Source organism: Eretmochelys imbricata, chromosome 2 (genome assembly GCF_965152235.1).
Source record: "Eretmochelys imbricata isolate rEreImb1 chromosome 2, rEreImb1.hap1, whole genome shotgun sequence".
Classification (NCBI taxonomy): domain Eukaryota; kingdom Metazoa; phylum Chordata; order Testudines; family Cheloniidae; genus Eretmochelys; species Eretmochelys imbricata.
The window spans coordinates 189,201,235-189,221,743 of NC_135573.1; the positions used below are offsets into that span (position 1 = coordinate 189,201,235).

Genomic DNA, 20,509 nt, shown 5'->3' on the forward strand with positions numbered 1-20,509 from the left:
TCACTGATCATGATAATGGCAGCATTTAAATAGCACTGCTTAGGACTGGAATTCAGCAACTCTGGTGAAACGAACTGGATGGTGAGTATCAGAGGGGGTAGCCGTGTTAGTCTGTGTCCACAAAAACAACGAGGAGGCTGGTGGCACTTTAAAGATGAGCAGAGATTTATTTGGTAGCTTTTCTTGGGCTGCTGTCATTTGGCGAGGGACAGCCGTGCAGAAAATTAAATAGCTGTCGTGTTGTATTGTGTGCCAACGTTCCATTGGGCCATTGTCGCTGTCACACAGATCTATCCATCACGTGATGCAGCAAGAAAGGTATGTTTTTATCCTACATGCCTGGTGCATTAAGTGTAAAGCAATTAAGGCAATTACACAGCACAGATGGCTCCATCTGGGTGGGGCATAATGTGGCTCAAACTATTTTAGTACTTTTCAGGAGACTTGGCCTGTGAGATGAATTACAGATGTTGTCCCTCTCTGAATTGTAGTTGTTGTTACTACTGATTCATATTGCGTATCTGGATGCTTTCTGGAGAGGAAGAAATGATCTGGAGGTTTAATGGAGAAAAAGTACATTTGCATGTACAAGGAAAAAAGTTAGGCACCTTTTTTAATAAAATAATTGTATCGATTCTGCAGAAAGACCAATAACTGTCATGGAAGGATCTTAAAACTGAAAAATCTGCAGTTTTCCTGCTTTCCAGCATCCTTGGTTCTAGGCAAGAGGGAATCTTACAAATTAGCCTTGAGCTATGTATGTCAGATGACAGGACAAAATGTTGGGTTGTATCAGACTTTGACTTACTATATATGCATTTGAAAGGTCAGGTTTTCCTCTTTTTATGCCCCAAATGCCTACACAACTTAGCTTATCTGCTATTCTCTCTCTCTCCACCCTGTTTTACTTTCAGATAATGCATGTTGTAATAAATATCTAAAATAGCTTTGCTCTCTGTTTGAGAAATCCAGCAAGTTTTGCCAAGTGACTGGCATGTTGGTGTGGATCCATAACCAGCTGGTGTGTTTGTTCAGACCACACTTGGACAAGTAGAATAGCTTTCTGTTCTTCTCAGTCTTATGATGGGATTCTTTCCAGTTCTGCTCTTTGGATCTGACCACACTAGGGCTTGGAACTGTGTTTGTAACCATTTTCAGAGTTTTCGCCTACTGCATTGTAATGTGCTCAGGGATACTGTGTAGTAGGAAGACTAGTATCTGCTTTTTAGCAACAGTGCAATTGTAGCTGTAGACGTGTCTCAGGCATTTTTACCACTGAATGATGAAAACTTGCTACCAGTGTTAGCAAGAGGGAGAAACGTTTGCTAAAAATCCATAGCCAGCCTGGTTCTGCCAGAGCCGTAGTTGACAACGCCTTTTGGACGCTGTTGCAGATAGATTAGTTTTGTTCCTAACGTGGATCAGACCTTTCAGTCACTGTTCCTAACGTGGATCAGACCTTTCAGTCACTTAAAATTAGTTTGAAACCTTAAATCAGCTATATAATCAGTTGTGACTAGGGTGACCAGATGTCCTGTTTTTAAAGGGACAGTCCCGTTTTTTGGGACTTTTTCTTATATAGGCACCTATTACCCCCCACCCCCGTCCCATTTTTTCACAGTTGCTATCTGGTCACCCTAGTTATGTCAATAGTGCTACCGATCCCAAATGAAGCCTGGACCTCACTGTGCTAGGCACTATACACACGTATAGTAAGAGACAGTACCTGCTTCAGAGAGTTTTACAGTCTGACTAGATCAGACAGACAAAGGGTGGAAGGAGAAATGGAGTCACAGGGAGGTGAAGTGACATTCCCATGATCACCTAGCACAGGGGTGGGCAAACTTTTTGGCCTGAGGGCCACATCTGGCCCCAAACAGTCTGGCCTCTGCCCCCTATCCCCCCTCCCACTTCCTGCCCCCTAACTACTCCCCTCAGAACTCCTGACCTATCCACACTCCCATCCCCAACAGGCCCCACGGGACTCCCGCCCCTATCCAACTTCCCCCCTCAAAACTCCTGACCCATCCAACCCTCCCTGATCCTTGTCCCCTGACTGCCCCCATCCAACCCCCCCTGCTCCCCGTCCCTTGAGTCCCAACCCCTGTCCACATTCCACCCCCAACAGGCCCCATGGGACTCCTGCCCCTATCCAACTGCCCCCTGCCCCCCTCAGAACCCCTGACCCATCCAACCCTCCCATCTCCTTGTCCCCTGACTGCCCCCTCCCAGGACCCCTGCCCCTAACTGCCCCCCTGGACTCCACTCCCTATCTAACCCCCCCCGCCCTGCTCCTTGGCCCCTTCATTCCCCCCCCCCCCCCCCAAACCTCTGCCCTATCCAACAGCCCTGGCCCCTTTACATGCTGCTCAGAGCAGCATGTCTGGGAACTGCACCGCCCAGCCGAAGCCAGACACGCTGCCGCGCTGCTCTGCATGAGCTCGCAGCCCCGCTACCCAGATCGCTGCCCGAGTGGCAGCAGGGGAGGGGCCGGGGCTAGCATCCTGGGCCAGGAGCTCAGGGGCCGAGCAGGATGGTCCCATGGGCTGGATGTGGCTTGCCGGCCGTAGTTTGCCCACCTCTGACCTAGCAGGTCAGTGCAGAGGCAGAAATAAACCCCAGGTCTGTACCACCTCTGGTAAGTGTAGTAAACATAGATTACAACATTGTGGAAACAGAGCTGGCCCTGTTGAAAATGTTGACTGCTAATTTTTCAGATAATTTGAGCCTGATTCTGCATTAAAACTGGTCTGTGGTGATCATGTGATAATGCTTAGCATAGACAAGCTAGCTCCACTTGGTATTTATTTTGAGACAATAGCTTCCCTTTCTCTTCAGTCAGACAGTGGCTTTCCGGCATGCCTTTCATTGTAGATTCTATACAGAATTAGAGCAGCGAGGAATATTCCAATTCAAAAGCCATGAAGGAAATGGATAAGGGTGATTGCCCCTCCCCTCAAAACATGTAATTTGCTGTGCATCTTCCCAGCCCTCTGTTATGCTTGTGCTGTTTTTGAACATAGGAAAGTAGCAATAATTTGTAATGAGTAAAATTCCCATTCAGTTGCAGAATTTCTGGACATTTCAGACTGAGGAAGGAGAGAAGCCTCAGTAATACTTGCCTCATGGAAATGGATTTAATTGTAATCTCTTTTCATTATCAAAAAAGATTTATTTGGAAATCAAACGGGACAAGTGTGGTAGGCAGTCATTAAACATGGTCTAGGCTGCCCTTTCTCTGTGACTGCAGGGAGAGGGCAAAGCAGACTAATTGTAGGTTTTTATTGCTTGTGAGGCAATGTCTGTTTCAAGGAAGATACAAGGCCAAGTCCAGCTATCACTGGGCACTGCCCCAAATTGAAACATATTAATTTTTAAAAGGGGTCTAACATAACCTCAAGTACATCTTGTAATCTTTCCTTGCTATAGCCCTCCTCTTCCTCCTATACACTCCCCTCTTCCCCCATTGCCATCTTTTATTGTGCTGTGTCTGTTCAAGGCCTCATTCCTGCAATTCCATACTTTTATAGTCTCATTGATGTTCAATGGAACTGCTCATGCATGGGGCCTTAAACAGTAGACTCCTTGGTGGAAGGCTCTGTCCTTTTTTTTATTTGCCTGCCCAGCATCAGGCAACACCCAGGCTGTTATATACAGAGCAATAATCATAAAACACATTGATTTTTCAGTAAACAGCTAGGTAAACGCAACTACAAATTACTTATGTGGGGCTACATTGTCCCTCTAAGCCAGTGGTTCCCCAACTTGTTCCGTCGCTTGTGCAGGGAAAGCCCCTGCTGGGCCGGACCGGTTTGTTTACTTGCCGCGTCTGCAGGTTCAGCCGATCACGGCTCCCAGTGGCCGTGGTTCGCTTCTCCAGGCCAATGGGAGCTGCTGGAAGCAGCGCACAGCGGCCACTGGGAGCTGCAATTGGCTGAACCTGCGGACATGGTGGGCAAACAAAGCTTCGCGGCCCGCCAGGGGCTTTCCCAGCACAAGTTGTGGAACAAGTTTCAGAACCACTGCTCGAGGCACAGGCCTGACCAAAGGGCAATGCGTAAAACGCACTACCCCAAGAGGCATCATGCTTCAGAGATATTCCTCTCTGGCTCTTGTTTGCTTCTTGGAGGAGGGAGAGGGTACGTTACTGCAGCCCTTGAAAGGCTGTTTAATCTTCCCCCTGGTCTGGCCAGCTCCTCTTGCCAATGAGAGGGAGCAGAGCCAAGGTTCTGCGTCGTTCTTGACCCCTTGCTTGCTGTGGGGAGTGTTTTGGAGAGCTGGGGTGCTGCTTGGCAACAGAGCCTATCTGGAGATCTGTGTTGGTCTTACTTGGCTGAGCAATAGGGTGTGGGGGTTACTCCCCCGTATTCTCCTGCGTAAGACAGGGACGCAGGCTAGTCCTTCTGGTTACAAAGGTTGCCCCCACCAGTCTCACAGTCAAAGCATTCAGTTTCATTCAACATGTCCTCTGTAATAGCACACTGGATGTGGGTGGATTTGTGTGCCAGCTCAGGCTAGCCTTCATAATCAAGATCATCTTATTCAGAGCCAACATATATAGGCAGAGTTTTGGCTCCCTAAGATAAATCAGTGTGTGCATGCACTGGCTGCTGTTCATTCCACAGGCTGTTCTGAGAATCAAGTCCACACTAGCTTACTTCATTGCTATTACCAGCAAACATCTGTTCCACCAGATGGAATTGTTTTAAATGAACTGTGGGGTGGGAATCTGGCCCGGAATACATTGTATACATATGTAGATAATATTCACATTGAGACTTTCCTTTCAGAAGGTATCTTGGAAAGGGAAGAAATGCGGATTCGATGTTTAGTCTAGAGGCTGGATTAGTGGGCAGGCTCATGATTTTTGTGTTCAGCAGCAGCAGTAGTAAACTGAAATAGATGAAGATTTAAATTGATCAATTAAAGGGGAATCCTTCCTAGTTTCCTTAAGCCATTGTGGCAATCAAAAGGTACATTCTACACTGAAGTAGTGAAAGCTATTTGTCATTGAACAACCAAATAAGTTTCACTACCTTCAAGACTTTCTGAAGTTTTCTTTTTTATAGTGTGTGTGAGGTGGTTGGGAAAGTGTGGATGTGGGGAGGGAAGGGCATAAGTGTAGAAAACTGGGTCTTGAGATAGTCTTTCACATATTTACAGTGATGTGCACTCCACAAATCTGATGATAGCATCAGCCTTTAATAATAGTTTGCAAGGTGTATAATACTAAAATCGCCTAGCTTCCCCTGCTATGATGACTGTGTCTAACTTCTGCTGTTCGTTAATCGAGATGCACATATTAATGAGCCAGTGCTTCTGTTGCAGGTAAAGATCCTCTGCAGCTAAGCCATCTATTTCCTTTATGTGCACTTGTCATCTTAATACATTCTACCTCTGATCTCTCTTCTTTGTCATTATTTTATCTTCAGGAACCTGTGTGAAGTGCAGCCAAGGTGTGTATGGAGCAAACCAGGCTTGCCAAGCCATGGGGAATCTCTACCATGATGGCTGCTTCACCTGTGGAGCATGCAGTAAGTGTGTCTTTGCCTATATAGTAAAGGGAAACAAGGTAATGGAGCTTTACAGCAAATGGGTTTTCAGATCTTTTCAAAACATATGGTGTAGTTATTTATTTACATGGCAGGTTGCGTGTACCTGATGGATTCTGTTGCAGCTCTACTTTTTTTACATTAGTTCTTGCATGTCATTTAGATTAGGTGTTCTGGGTTATGCCTACCTTCTACTAGATGGTATTTAAAGCAAGATAAAGCCCTTTAGATATTTGTAAGTGCCTGTTCTCTTCCAATGCAGCTGTATCTTATGCACGGACCTTCATAGACCTAGAAGATTAGATGCAGGAATCACTGGGTGAAATTCCATGGCCTGAGTTGTGTATGTCAGACTAGATGATCCTATGATCCCTTCTTGCCTTAAAATCTAGGTGTCTCTAAGACAGATTCTTTGCCCAGAAGACTGTACAATCTGAGGACCAGATATGAGAGTTCTGCATGTGACGGGCTAGCAGGATTGGGCCCTAAATTAAGTTATGTATAGCTATAGGCATTGTAAAGTAAGACACAGCTTTTTAGAATTGGAGCTAATTTGCGTTCTAGCTTCACTTTTTCTCAGTCAAGTTTTTATATCCCTGACCTGATTATTACATTTGTTTCAGTTGTGTCCATGCTATGTCTTGTTATCTTACACAGATGGCAGGATACATGCTGCTCTTCCATAGTACTACCCCTATGTAGTATGTTGGTTCCCAGAATGGATTAGGAGTTGAAATGACTGACCATTGCCATTTGCTGATAAATGGGCTACTATGAAGAAAAATGGAACTACTGTCACTTTATGCATAAACTCTGCCCTCTACTCTCTGCCCCCTCTCTCCCACACCCATGTTCATGCCTCTTCTTTCACTCTGCTCCTTCCTGTGTACCAAGAATATTTGCTATCTTCCTATAAATCCCTCCCCAAAACCCATCTCTCTTGCCTTGCTTCCTGATATAGACTGCACAGGACTGGAAGACGACTTTTACCCTAAGAGCTCGCCTTCACTCACTCTGTAGTATACTCTTCTCTTTTAATCCTCATCCCTGCTTTTGCAACTCCCTTCCATTGTCTAGTCTCATGTTCCATGTTTGTCTGATTTAGACTGTAAGTTCTTTGAGTGGGGGTAGGGAGCCACAGTTTGCTTTATTTTAATAATCTCCATAAGGTGCTCTGCAAAGTTATTGTGCTTGTAGTGTTTTTACTACAAATAATAACAATAATAGCGTTGCATTTCTATAATGCTTCCCATCTGAGGCTCTCCAAAGTGTTTTATAAACACTAATGAGCTAAGCTTCACAATGCATATGCAAGACAAATAATTTGTCAAGGGCTGTCAAGCAATTTAAAAATATTAATTGTGTGTTTAAACAATAATAGAATACCATTTATTTAAATATTTTTGGATGTTTTCTACATTTCCAAATATATTGATTTCAATTACAACACAGAATACAAAGTGACAGTGCTCACTTTATGTTTATTTTTTATTACAAATATTTGCACTGTAAAAAACAAAAGAAATAGTATTTTTCAATTCACCTCATACAAGTACTGTAGTGCAATCTCTTTATAATGAAAGTTGAACTTAAAAATGTAGAATTATGTACCAAATATAACTGCATTCAAAAATAACTGCATTCAAAAATAAAGCAATGTAAAACTTTAGAACCTACAAATCCATTCAGTCCTACTTCAGCCAATCTTTCAGACAAACAAGTTTTGTTACAATTTGCAGGAGATAATGCTGCCCATGTCTTGTTTAAGATTCATATGTCCCTTCATGCTTCAACCTCCATTCCAGAGGACATGGGTCCATGCTGATGGAAGCATGTCCTCTGGAATGGTGGCCGAATCATGAAGGGGCATATGAATGTTTAGCATATCTGACACATAAATACCTTGCAACGCTGGCTACAAAAGTGCCATGCGAACGTCTGTTCTCACTTTCAGGTGACATTGTAAATAAGAAGCAGGCAGCGGTATCTCCCGTACATGTAAACAAACTTGTTTGTCTTAGCGATTGGCTGAACAAGAAGTAGGACTGAGTGGATTTGCAGACTCTAAAGTTTTACATTGTTTTATTTCTAAATGCAGTTATTTAACAAAAAAAATCTACATTTGTAAGTTACACTTTCATGATAAAAGAGATTGCACTACAGTACTTGTATGAGGTGAATTGAAAAATACTATTTTATTTTTACAGTGCAAATATTTTTAATAAACAATAATATAAAGTGAGCACTGTACACTTTGTATTCTGTGTTGTAATAGAAATCAATACGTTTGAAAACGTAGAAAAACATCCAAAAATATGCAATAAATTTCAGTTGATATTCTATTGTTTAACAGTACAATTAGTCACAATTAATTTTTTAATCGCAATTAATTTTTTTGAGTTAATTGCGTGAGTTTACTATGATTAATTGGCAGCCCTAGAAATTTGTATTATCTCCATTTCACTGATGGAGAAACAGGCCCGGAAAGACAAAGTGACTTTCCCATGAACACACAGGAAGTCTATAGTAGAGCTAGGACTAACACCCTTCTCTTGATTCTAAAGCCTGTGCTCTGTCCATTATATATCCCTGTAGCTGCTAGTGTGTATTTAGAAATGTAGCTCCTTGTGGTGTATTTTGCAACAGTAAAAACCACACGGTGCATTTGCGTAACTGGAGTTTTATTTTCCAATATAAGGATTTCTTTCTCTGTTGGATTTAGAATTGTCAGCTTAGCGAGGCTGCAGGGAATGTCTTATCTATAGCTGTAAAGTGTGAGTAAATTTACAGAGCTGTATAAATGTTTTTTAATAATAGTTGAAACTTGAACTGTGCTCATCACACAGCTGTTAAAAGCTTACTGCATCGCTCACTTACATTTTCCTTTATAGACTGTTCCCCTGTCATATGATCAAAGATATGACTACGGAAAGGGTATGCTTACAGATGACATCTATTTTTAGAACATTCAGAAAGCAGCTTCTTCCTCTTTCACCCCCTATTCTCAGTTTATTTGGAATCCTCTGCAATACTTGTTCATAGTCCCCTGGCAGGGCTTTGCCAGTGGAACCCAGACCTCCATTCCATCCTAGGCTCCTGTTAAAAACAGTTCCAATGGTGAGGTCTGGCTGTCCTGAGCTTCCAAAATTACCACTGTGCAACTGTTGGTCAATAAATATGGACGTTATATCATCATTTTAGAGTTACTTGTATCCTATTTATAAGGAGACCAGCATTAAAGGCTTAAATATAGTTATTTCTATTTCTGTTCACATCTGTTCCAGCCCAGTGGAAACAGAAATCAGGGTTAATCCATTTCCAAATGTGCTGGCAGGGTGGGCTTGCTTTTATCCCTCTAGATTGTAAGAGTGACTATTTGCTTCAACTGCTGAGCCTAAAATACAGATCTTTTTATTTTCAACACATTTCAATGCAAGGTAAAATTATTTGCATTTCAGAATAGACCATATAGGTGGATTTATCTATGCCTGGAATCCAGCAAGGGAAAGCCTGCTTCTCCCTGCCAGTGCTGTAGCCAAGGACTCAATCTGGTTAGGAATCAGTGCAAAGGATTTCATATGGAAAGCTACCAATGGAAGCCTTCACTAAAATATATTTCAGCATGTGGGGAGAACAGGGGCATCAAACCCATAATTCAGAGGCCAGCATTTTCACATGTTATGCAGCCAGTAGCTGTTCACTTGCTTCAGGAAGTTGATAGAAACTTTTATTTTCTTACTAAAATTTAGTACATTACAGGAAGCACGTTCTGACTAATGTCAGAAACGAGGAGTGTAACAGACCTCCAGAAATCCACTTGCTTATACTAGGAAATGTAAGACTGGCATTCCTGTTTTAGCCTGATTGCTTTATGCCAGATGTTATAATTAGATACAATCAGCTGACATAGATCTCTAGTTGCCTGTGGTATATGATTTATGCATGGTGGGCCTAATCCTTGCCTCAGTTATACCAGTACATCCCTATTGACTGGGAGCAGAATTTGGCCCATTCCGCGTGTATAATTCTGCACTAGCAGACAGGCAGCGTTGGCCTCGCATAGGGGTCTGTTCTGCTCTCCATGTGCGTGGAAGTGTAACTACTGTTAGTGGGATTTACTGATAGGGCCACAGAGTGAGGAGGCTGTGTCCCTTAGTTATTCAGCCAGATTCACCCCTTGGTTTTGCTAGCATAAACTGTTGAAAGTCAAATGGAGGGCCAATACCCATTGGTGATAGACATAATGACGCAAGCTGCCTGTGATACTTGCTCTGCTGGAGAGAGCTAGTCATTGTACCCCACAAAGCAAATGAAACCAGGAAGGGCTGGGCCAGATGGAAGATGTGCTGAATCAGCATAACAATAAGGGAACCTCTGCTGGTAGGAGACCTGGAATATAGACTCCCCTCCTTTCCTCCCCGACCCAGTGTAAACCCTGAGAATGTAGGGCCATGGGTTCCACTGTCTGCCTTCCCTTGGGGTGAAAAGATGCTGCCCATCCATCCAGCCTCATAGGTGCCAGGTGTGAATCTGGTTCATTTTCTTTCAGCTGCCCTCATTGGTTGGAGTTTCAGTAAATTCCTACTGCTTGTTTGCTTGCCGTAGGTGTGGCTCTAAGGTTTTTTGTTTGTTTGTTTTTGTTTTTTGTTTTTTAAGAATCTTTATTATACCTTTGAGGGTGTTTGATTCTTTCCTTTTATGCTAGTCATCAGCAAACAAACAAAACTGGACATGCTTTATAGGTCAAAGTAACTACTTCCCTGACTGATTTGTTGTAACGGAGGAAAGGAAACACACTTTAAACATTACATGTTGTTGCTAGCGTAGATCCGTTCTCTTTCCTGTCTTAACACTCATTTTAAGTCAGAAGTATTAGCTCTGTTTTTTCATGTTTGTTTTGGTGTTTCTGTTTGTTAGTATTTTTGTGTGCATTACTCAGAATTATTTTAGAATCAATAAAAAGTTGAAGAGATTTGCAAGGGTATTTGCAATACCAAATATAAACATTAAACATGTGTTCTGAGCCATTCTAGAAGCTCAAGATTGGCCTGTTCCTGCTCCCATTGAAGTCCATGGCAAAACCCCTATTAATTCCAGAGGAGCAGGATCAGATCCCACTGACCCAGATTCTGTCCCCGGATTCACTTGTATAAATTTGGAGTTTGACCAATGACTTCAGTGGAGTTATCCTGGATTTATACAAGTGTAAGTGAGAGTATAATTTGGCTCATTTTATACAGTATAGCAATTACTCAGTAAAACCTCAGTCCTGTGTGCTGTGCTCAATTAAATAGCATTCGCTTGGACAGCTCACATGACTATAGTTACATATATGCTCTAGTGTTTGCAGGGTTGGGTGCAGTAATGGTATTTAAGGGGAACTCTTGGAAGCAGACCCTCAGAGGAGGCTTGTTTTCTCTCTCTCGCTCACACCAGCTGCCAAACAAACTTACACTGGAAGAAATTCACATTTAGAAAATGTCTACAAAGCAGCTAGAAGGTGTAATTTCCAGCTCAGTGCTCAAGTAGACGTAGGAGCACTAGCTCTGTTTGAGTTAGCATGCTAAAAATATCAACCTGCCCAAATCCAATCCCACCTGACCTCCTGGGTGCATATTTTGGCAGCAAGCCGGAGCCACTACCCGTGCCACTGCAGACTCACTGCTATTTTTAGTGTGCTAGGTCAAGCTGAGCTATCTGCCTATGCTGGGAATTATACCTCCAGCTGCTGTGTAGAGATACCCTTAAAGGAGATGTCTTTTGGCTGCAAAACGTAGGTACAATGAGCTACTTCATCAACTTTCTTAGCATGCTTACATATTGGAGTGACAAGGTGTTGCATTTTTCCTGCTAGTTGTAGGTTTTGCTGGTCTGCCTGGGATTCTGGGGGTTTGCACATGTTTTGCTGAATTCTGTTTCTGAAACAGGCCTCTGTGGATTGCACTCTCTTAGTTGATCTTTCAGATGGTTTGCTTTGTCCTGTCTTGCCTTGCAGTTATAGGTGAAATGTACCTATAAGGGCTTTTTCCCCCCTTCTGTTATGGTGCATATTAAACTATTTCTGTTTATCATTCACTCTGTTGACCATAATTCAGATTAAAGAAGTATAGCTCTGTCATCGAGACAGGGATAATTTATGCCTTCCTGCACACTCTCTCCGCACCATACCATCGTACCACTGTTGTAGATTGTAGGAAACTTTCAAATGCCAGTAAAGTAAATGTTGATGTAAGCAGTATCAGGATGAGCTACACCCTGACATCTGGTGGTGAGGTGTGGCAAGTTGTGGAAGAGAACTTCAGGGGCCGATCTCATTTGCATAGGCACACCCACCCGGCCTAGAATGAGGCCATAGCTGCCCAAATGGTCACTTTGGCTGCTGTGGGATCCCCAGTGTCTCTGTTATTGGGGCAGGAAGAATAAATTGTTATTACCCCGATTATGGGAACTGTGCTTGGAACTGTACTGGCCTTTTGTTATGATGGAGGGACTCACCATCAACTAAGTAGCACTCGCTAGGCAAGGGTCATGGGTTTTAAAACTCTGTGAATTGAGAGAGGCTGGGGACAAGTATTAATATTTGGTGGCATGGGCCCCTTGGTGAGGGCCTTGCATGCTAATTGCACTTCCTCCTCTCTCCACTGTGGAATATCAGAGCTAATTTTGATTCCATTAGGAGTCTAGTTACAGGCTGCTGAGCTCACTTTGGGCTAATGGTGTACCAGCACTGAGGCTCCCCTACTGCAAGCTGAATTCACCAAAGAGCTGAACTGACTAAGAGCTGAAATCACTGAGTGTTGTGTTAAGTAGTGGGGGAGCCTGAAGATATATTGTGGAGCAGTTCGTGGGACGGCTGGAGTGCCTTGTGGACAGGCCAGTGGAGCAGTTCGTAGGATGGTGGGAGCTGCTTGTGGGACGTGGAGCGGAGCGGAGCTGAGCGAAGGAGTTTGTGGGGTGGCTGGCGGAGCGGAGCGAAGCGAAGGCTTATGGAGCTGTGGGGCGGTCAACTTCAGATCATGTAAGGTGCCTCTTACCCCCGTCCCACCTCCACCCAGGTTGGGAGGTAAAGCTCCGCAGATAAACTTTCGAACTCTGGGGCTGCCCTGACCAGGGATAGAGACTTTTGGGTCATTGGACTTTTGGGACTTTGGGTGATTTGGGGTTGCTGGACTCAAGAACCAAAGGGAAAAGGGCATGCCCCAATTTGCTTGGGGTGGGTTTTTTTTTTTTTTTTTTTTTGCTCATGGGTTGTGTTATGAATCCTGTTGGTGGTGTTTCCCCAACATAATGCCACATTGTTTCTCTCTGTTATTAAAAGGCTTTTTGCTACACTCAGACTATGTGCTTGCGAGAGGGGAAGTATTGCCTCTTGGAGGCGCCCAGTGGGGGTGGTATATATTTGTCCCAGGTCACTGGGTGGGGGCTCGAGCCGGTTTGCATTGTGTTGTTGGAATGGATCCCCTAGATATTGAACCCGGCCCTTGTTGCTGCCAACTCTGATGGGCAGAAGGGTTACACCAGTAAAGTAAATGTTTGGCGGGACCATATTGTCTGTCTAGCTGAAAACCATGTGTTTCAACAGCATATGTAGACATGCTGGCTTATCTCTGAACAGAAAGAAGTTAGACTGTCTGTAAGGTCAAGTGGAGTTCATCTTGGACAACATCCAGTGAAAACTGTCATCGAGAAGTCAAGATTGTCCATGGTCTCAGTCCTAAAATTCTGCTGGGATGGAATGCTGAATCTCTGCACTAAAATAAATTAAATAAATAGAATTACTTACTAAGTTAAAGCTCATTTGTCAGCCAGAATTCCAGATAGTTATATTTGCTGTCTCACTAGTTTCATTTTAGCAATGATCTCTAATTTTGTTTGTGGCTGGACTTCTGTCCAAATGCTTTTTTGGTTTCCCAGACATGAAAGATTCGGGGAGCTTTACCAAGAAAGAATAGACCTAAGATATTTCACAGTGCTGATTTTACTAAGTCCTGTTTCCTGATATACTGGCAGTGTGGTCAGTGAGAAATGATGTGGGAAAGCAGTTGGATGGGGATATGTACACATTACAGGGGTCAGTTGGCAGAGAAAAAATCAGCAACTTTATCTGAGACACTGGTATAGTATAGAGAAAACTTGGCTTAGAGATAAAACCAACAGATTTAGAATGATTAATTACTTTGGCACAAACTATTACATTTAGTTCATTGATACAAGAACATGTGTGCAAACCGAATAGTTTTTAGTGGATAAAGCCCATAAACCTTTAGGCAGGCAGTTTTTTGCCTGTTCAGTATACGTATCTGCCTTACATTAAACCTGTGGAGGTATGTCAAAAATATAGCCATTTCCTGCATGCTCGTGGTGTCTGATTGTTTGTTGTTTCTAGTCTATAGACCAAACATTCTCAGTCATCAGTTTGTTAAACATTAACCATTCAGCCTGCTATGCAGCTGATGTGCAATAGTTACTCCCATTGTATGAAAAATATCTATGCACATATAGTTTGTGCTGTGTCTGCTCAAGACAAAAGAAAGGTTTTCCAGGTAATAAGTAGGGACTTCAAAAATATTTCACTATGAGTGAGTGAGTGCGTGTATGTGTGTGTGTTTTCCTCTAACCTACTTTTAGTTTAGTGCTTTTTAAACCCTGATGTGCCACAAGTTTGCTGGCTATAGGTTTATAGGACCACAGACCCTTCTAGCTCTGGTCCCACGCTACCATTGCTGACACATTTTAGAACACACTGTTCTCATATTTGAGCTGTATGAGTTCTGAGGTCCTCAGAGGAAATATGAAGACAAAAAAAGTAAAAAGGATGCTCAAGAAGTGACTAATGGAAATTGTAGGAGAGGAAGGAAGTCAAAAATAGAAAACTGGTGGTGGGATGGAAAGAGGTTCAAATAGTAGATTAAAGCAGAAAATCCAAAATGAGGGTCAAAGATCTGATCTTCTATTGGAAATTAACAAGACTAGTGTGTCTTTATCAAATGGCAGAATTTGACTCTGTTGATCTCTTTTTAAAACCTGGGGTGAACATAATGTTTGTGAAAGGGGGACAGGTTACTAGCACTAGGTTAGAATCACTGGCCTGCCTATCTAATTTCAAGCTATCTCACTACTGCATGTACAGCACCCATTGCAAAGGGGCCTTGGTCTTGCTTGGGACCTCCAGGTAATACTATATTACAACTAAACAGTGATTATATTTGTAAGCTTCCTTGGTCTGCCAGTGCACTTAATTCTAGACAGACATCCCTGTCCATCCGGTGCTGGGCCTCCCTTGAGCATACTGCCAATGGTACCAAATGTACATGTGTGGGCTTTTTAAAAATGCAAACCAAAGGCAACTAGGCCACTAGAGCCAGATTCAGTTTTGGGTGCGTGACGTACAGCAGGGCTGAATTTGACCATATAAGACAACCAAATTAACTTCCAGTTGTGACAAATGTACCTGTCTCCGGGGGGGAAGTTTTAAGTATCAATGAACATCTCCATCAAGGGACCACTTCTTAATAAAATTACCAAAGCAAAAACTATATTGTACGTAATGTGACAAAAAGCAAAAAAAAACCTCAGTAGAGCACAGGAATTCAAATAACATCAGAAATAGTCTGGGAGGGGAAAATCAATGGCTGTTTCAATCCCAACTTAAACTGCCCCTTACCCTCTCTGCATCCTGGCAAGGGATCCCTACCATGTGCCACAGGAAACATAGTGTATGAATCCCAGAAGTACAGCTTTTTTGTTGTATGATGATATAACCTGCACCCATCCATTTGGCCTGTTGCAGGTACAGAAGGACTTCTGGGCATTATTGCTAAGGTGGGTGATATACAAGGCCGTGGCTTGACGTGGCTTTTACATTGAGTAATACGCCCATACTCCCAGGATGTGAGAAGGCTGGGTCTTCAGTCCATAAGTAGTGGTTGGGTTTGATGCTTACAGGCCAGTGTGTGGAGTTTTCTGAAGCATGTGTGTATTTTGTGGCTGGTGTGTGTATGAAGGGAGGAGTAGTGGTCTGCAGTCAAAGTTTAAGTATGAGATATAGTTAGGGGAAGATGAAACTGAGATTGGAACTTTTAATTGAATATACTTCCAGGTTTTCTGATGTTTAATTTTAAATAATTTTTTCTTCTAATGTGTGCTTGTTTAAAGAAGATATGTCTGCAAGTTTATCTCTGTTATAAGGTTCCTGGGGTAGGAATTTCCTTAAAAAGTTTGAGAATAAATTTTCTAGCTACAGTTTCAATATTCACTGAGACCTTCACACACACTCAGGAACTTCAGAAAATTGATCTCTAATAACTGTGTTTCCACTCAACCTTAGTAAAAATAGCCTATTGTACTTCCACAGAAAGCAAATGCATGAAACTATAACTTTTTAGTACAAGCCATTGGAACGATACTACTGAATGGTGGGGTTTTTGTTGTGAAAGATAAGACTTTCCCCCAAAAGTGAAAAAGAATTGTTTCTTTGAAGCTTGCTAGCTCACAAACTCCTCATCCAGTTAACCTCAAATTTTCCCACACAGGTCAACCTATGGAACTCTTTGCCAGAGGATGTTGTGAAGGCCAAGACTATAACAGGATTCAAAAAAGAACTAGATCAATTCATGGAGGATAGGTCCATTAATGGCTATTAACCAGGATAGGCAGGGATGGTGTCCCTAGCCTCTGTTTGCCAGAAGCTGGGAATGGGTGACAGGGGATGGATCACATAATGATTACCTGTTCTGTTCATTCCCTTTGGGGCACCTGGCACTGGCCACTGTCGGAAGACAGGATACTGGGCTAGATGGACCTTTGGTCTGACCCAGTATGGCCGTTCTTATGTTTTCAAAGCAATTTTTTTCTGGCTACATTTCACAATGAGAATGTTAAGGGAAAAAGGAGCTCCTCCCCTCTTCTCCCCCCTCCCTCCCCAAAAGAAAATTAGAGCACTGTGGGCTTAGTCAGGCAGATAATGGAACCTGTGTAAACAGCCTTAAGTATCGAATCACAGACATGGTTCCCCTGTGTCTTTGGTGTGTTGGGAGAACAGAACATCTCTCTAGCTGAGGGAACAGAGAGAGTGAGAGAGAGAGACTGAGTGTTGTGTACAGAAATGTGCCTCAGCAGGGATTCTGCCGTTGGTAATATTCTGTTCCCAGTGTGAGTTGCCTTATCTATACAGTGTGGTGCTATTGGGGTATATGGTGTATGGATCCGTTAAAAATAAATAAATAAAGTGGAGCTGGGGAGCTTATTGCAGAGATCTGCCATAAGCAGAGAGGAGGCTTTATTTATGGTGTCGTGGCGGGTTGTGGTTTCCTGTGTTTGCATCTCACACCTGTGGTTGTAATTAAACAGTGCCTGCCTTTCAGTTCCCATGTGCTCCAGCTGGAGTGCATGTTTGTGCTCGGAGGCATCCAGACCCCTTTCTCCCACTTTATTTTTTGCTGGCCCAAATGTTTTCTGAGTAGACGGACAAAGTTTTGCAATTTTTACAGTGCACTTTTTGTAGCCAAGTGATTAAATGAGAGAGAGGAGACTGAACAATTTACATGTTGAGTGTTATTGGTATGTATGTCCTTAAAAGAGTCTTGGGGCATAAGGATAGGCATTTCTGAGAAGAAACTGCCCTATCAGCTCAAGCAAACCTGCATCAAACTTTCCCTAACTTGAGCTGAGATGCCTGCCAGGTAGGAGAACCCTGAACTCACCCTGACTTGGGGTAGATTCAGGTTTGTAGAGGAACCTTTCATGTAACCCTAGTTAAGAACTGATTTGAAATAGTAGCTGAGTATTGTGGGTCAGCTTCTCTGCTGCATCCAGCCTCAAATGACCACAGCAGAGGCTGCGGACCATGAGGGAGCCAGCTATCGTAGAAATGTTAGGGCTGAAAGGGACCTTAATCCACCAAATCCAGCCCCATGTGCTGAGGCAGGACCAAGTAAACCTAGACCATCCCTGACAGGTGTGTGTTCATCCTGTTCTTAAAACCTCCAGTGATGGGGATTTCACAATCTCCCTTGGAACCCTATTCCAGAGCTTAACTCCCTTGATAGAGTTTTTTCTAATATCTAACCTAAATCTCTCTCTTGCTGCAGATTAAGTCCATTACTTCTTGTCCTACCTTCAGTGGCCATAGAGAACAACTGATCAGTCTTCTTTATAGAAACCCTTAACATATTTGAAGACTGTTACCAGGTTGCCCCACCCCTCCGCCATAGTTTTCTTTTCTCAAGACTAAGCATATCTGATTTTGTTAATCTTTCCTCATAGGCTAGGTTTTCTAAACCTTTTATCATTCTTGTTCTCCTTTTGGACTCTCTCCAGTTTGTCCACATCCTTCCTAAATTGTGGCTCCCAGAATTGGACACAGAAGTCCAGGTGAGGTCTCACCAGTGCTGAATAGAGTAAGACAGTTACCTTCTGTCTTAGCATATGTCTACACTATGAAATTAGGTTGATTTTATAGAAGTCGATTTTTAGAAATCGATTTTATATGGTTGATTGCGTATGTCCACACTAAGCACATTAAGTGGGCAGAGTGCGTCCTCACTACCGTGGCTAGCATCGACTCACAGAGCGGTGTACTGTGGGAAGCTATCCCACAGTTCCTGCAGTCTCCGCCGCCCACTGGAATTCTGGGTTAAGCTCCCAATGCCTGATCGGGCAAAAACATTGTCGCGAGTGGTTTTGGGTACATGTCATCAGTCGCACCTTCCTCTGTGAAAGCAACAACAGACAATCGTTTTGCGCCTTTTTTCCGTGCAGACACCATACCACGGCAAGCATGGAGCCCGCTCAGCTCACCATCACCTCTGCTGTTGTGTCCTGGGTGCTGCTGTCAGCAGACGGTGCAGTAGGACTGCTAACCATCCTCATCTGCTGCAGCTCTGCTCTCCTGCTCTTGTAAATGAGCTCAGACTCAATAGCAAATTTCTCCATGTTGTCATCATCCACCGCTTCCGCTGTAACTCTGCTCTCCTGGTGCCATGAATCCACCTCGCAGGTCCTCTAGTCATTCTGTATAAATATCTATTCTCGTGGCATCCATCGTCATCCACCGCTTCCGCTGCAACTCTGCTCTCTTGCAGACTCCATGCTATGGCAAGCATGGAGCCCGCTCAGCTCACTGCTGCTGTTGTGAGCATTGTAAACACCTCGCACATTATCATGTAGAACCTGCAAAAGCAGGCGAGGGGGCGACGACAGCGCAATCATGATAGTGATGAGGACTTGAACACAGACTTCTCTCAAAGCATGGGCCCTAGCAATTTGGAAATCATGATGGTAATGGGGCAGGTTCCTGCCGTGGAACGCCGATTCTGGGCCCAGGAAGCAAGCACAGACTGGTGGGACTGCATAGTGTTGCAGGTCTGGGATGATTCCCAGTGGCTGCGAAACTTCGCATGCGTAAGGGCACTTTGTGACTTGCTTTCCCCTGCCCTGAAGAGCAAGAATACCAAGATGAGAGCAGCCCTCACAGTTCACAAGCAAGTGGCGATAGCCCTCTGGAAGCTTGCAATGCCAGACAGCTACCGGTCAGTTGGGAAGCAATTTGGAGTGGGTAAACCTACTGTGGGGGCTGCTGTGATCCAAGTAGCCAGCGCAATCACTGAGCTGCTGCTATCAAGGGTAGTGACTCTGGGAAATGTGCAGGTCATAGTGGATGGCTTTGCTGCAATGGGATTCCCTAACTGTGGTGGGGCGATAGAGGGAACGCATATCCCTATCTTGGGACCAGACCACCTTGGCAGCCAGTACGTAAACCACAAGGGGTACTTTTTCAATGGTGCTGCAAGCACTGGTGGATCACAAAGGACGTTTCACCAACATCAGCGTGGGATGGCCGGGAAAGGTGCGTGACGATCGCATCTTCAGGAACTCTGGTCTGTTTGAACAGCTGCAGGAAGGAACTTACTTCCCAGACCAGAAAATTACCGTTGGGGATGTTGAAATGCCTATAGTTATTCTTGGGAACCCAGCCTACCCCTTAATGCCCTGGCTCATGAAGCCATACACAGACACCCTGGACAGTAGTAAGGAGCAGTTCAGCTGTAGGCTGAGCAAGTGCAGAATGGTGGTAGAATGTGCCTTTGGACTTTTAAAAGCTTGCTGGTGCTGTTTGCTGACTAGGTGAGACCTCAGCGCAACCAACATTCCCATTGTTATTGCTGCTTGCTGTGTGCTCCACAATATATGTGAGAGTAAGGGGGAGACGTTTATGGCGGGGTGGGAGGTTGAGGCAAATCGCCTGGCGGCCAATTACGCACAGCCAGACATCGGGGTGATTTAGAAGAACACATCTGGGCGCCCTGCGCATCAGAGAAGCTTTGAAAACCAGTTTCATGACTGGCCAGGCTACAGTGTGACAATTCTGTTTTTCTCCTTCTCAACCAAGGGGGGAAAATCTGCCCCCTTGGTTGACTCTACTTCCCTGTAAGCCAGCCAACCTCCCCCCTTGGATCACAGCTTTCAGATGCTAAAGTCATTATTGTTTCAAAATCATGCATTCTTTATTAATTCATCACACAAATAGGGGGGAAACTCGCAAGGTAGCCCGGGAGGGGTGGGTGAGGAAGGAAGCACCGGGAGGGTTGGTGAAGGAGGGAAGGACAAGGCCACACTACAGTTCAAAACTTATTGAATGCCAGCCTTCTGTTGCTCTGGGATGGAGTGGCTGGGTGGCCGTAGCCTCCCCGCTGCACATTCTTGGGCGTCTGGGTGAGGAGGATATGGAACTTGGGGAGGAGGGCAGGCAGTTATACAGGGGCTGCAGTGGTGGTCTGTGCTCCTGCTGCCTTTCCTGTATCTCCACCAGACACCTGAGCATGTCAGTCTGCTCCCCCATTAGCCTCAGCATTGCATCCTGCCTCCTCTCATTGTGCTCCTCCCTCCTCTCATTGCATTCATTTAATGCTTTCCTGGACTCTGCCATTGTTTGCCTCCATCCATTCTGCTGAGCTCTT

The 20,509-nt window shown here is 44.0% G+C and overlaps 1 protein-coding gene across 1 annotated transcript in view; it reads left to right on the plus strand.

Moving 5' to 3' along the window:
* The window catches only part of LIMD1 (LIM domain containing 1), a 57,227-nt gene that overhangs the window by 10,314 nt on the left and 26,404 nt on the right, over positions 1-20,509 (plus strand). The window contains exon 2 of the mRNA XM_077809285.1: positions 5,433-5,534. Coding sequence (XP_077665411.1) covers positions 5,433-5,534 — 102 coding nt within the window. The remainder of the gene's footprint in view (positions 1-5,432; positions 5,535-20,509) is intronic.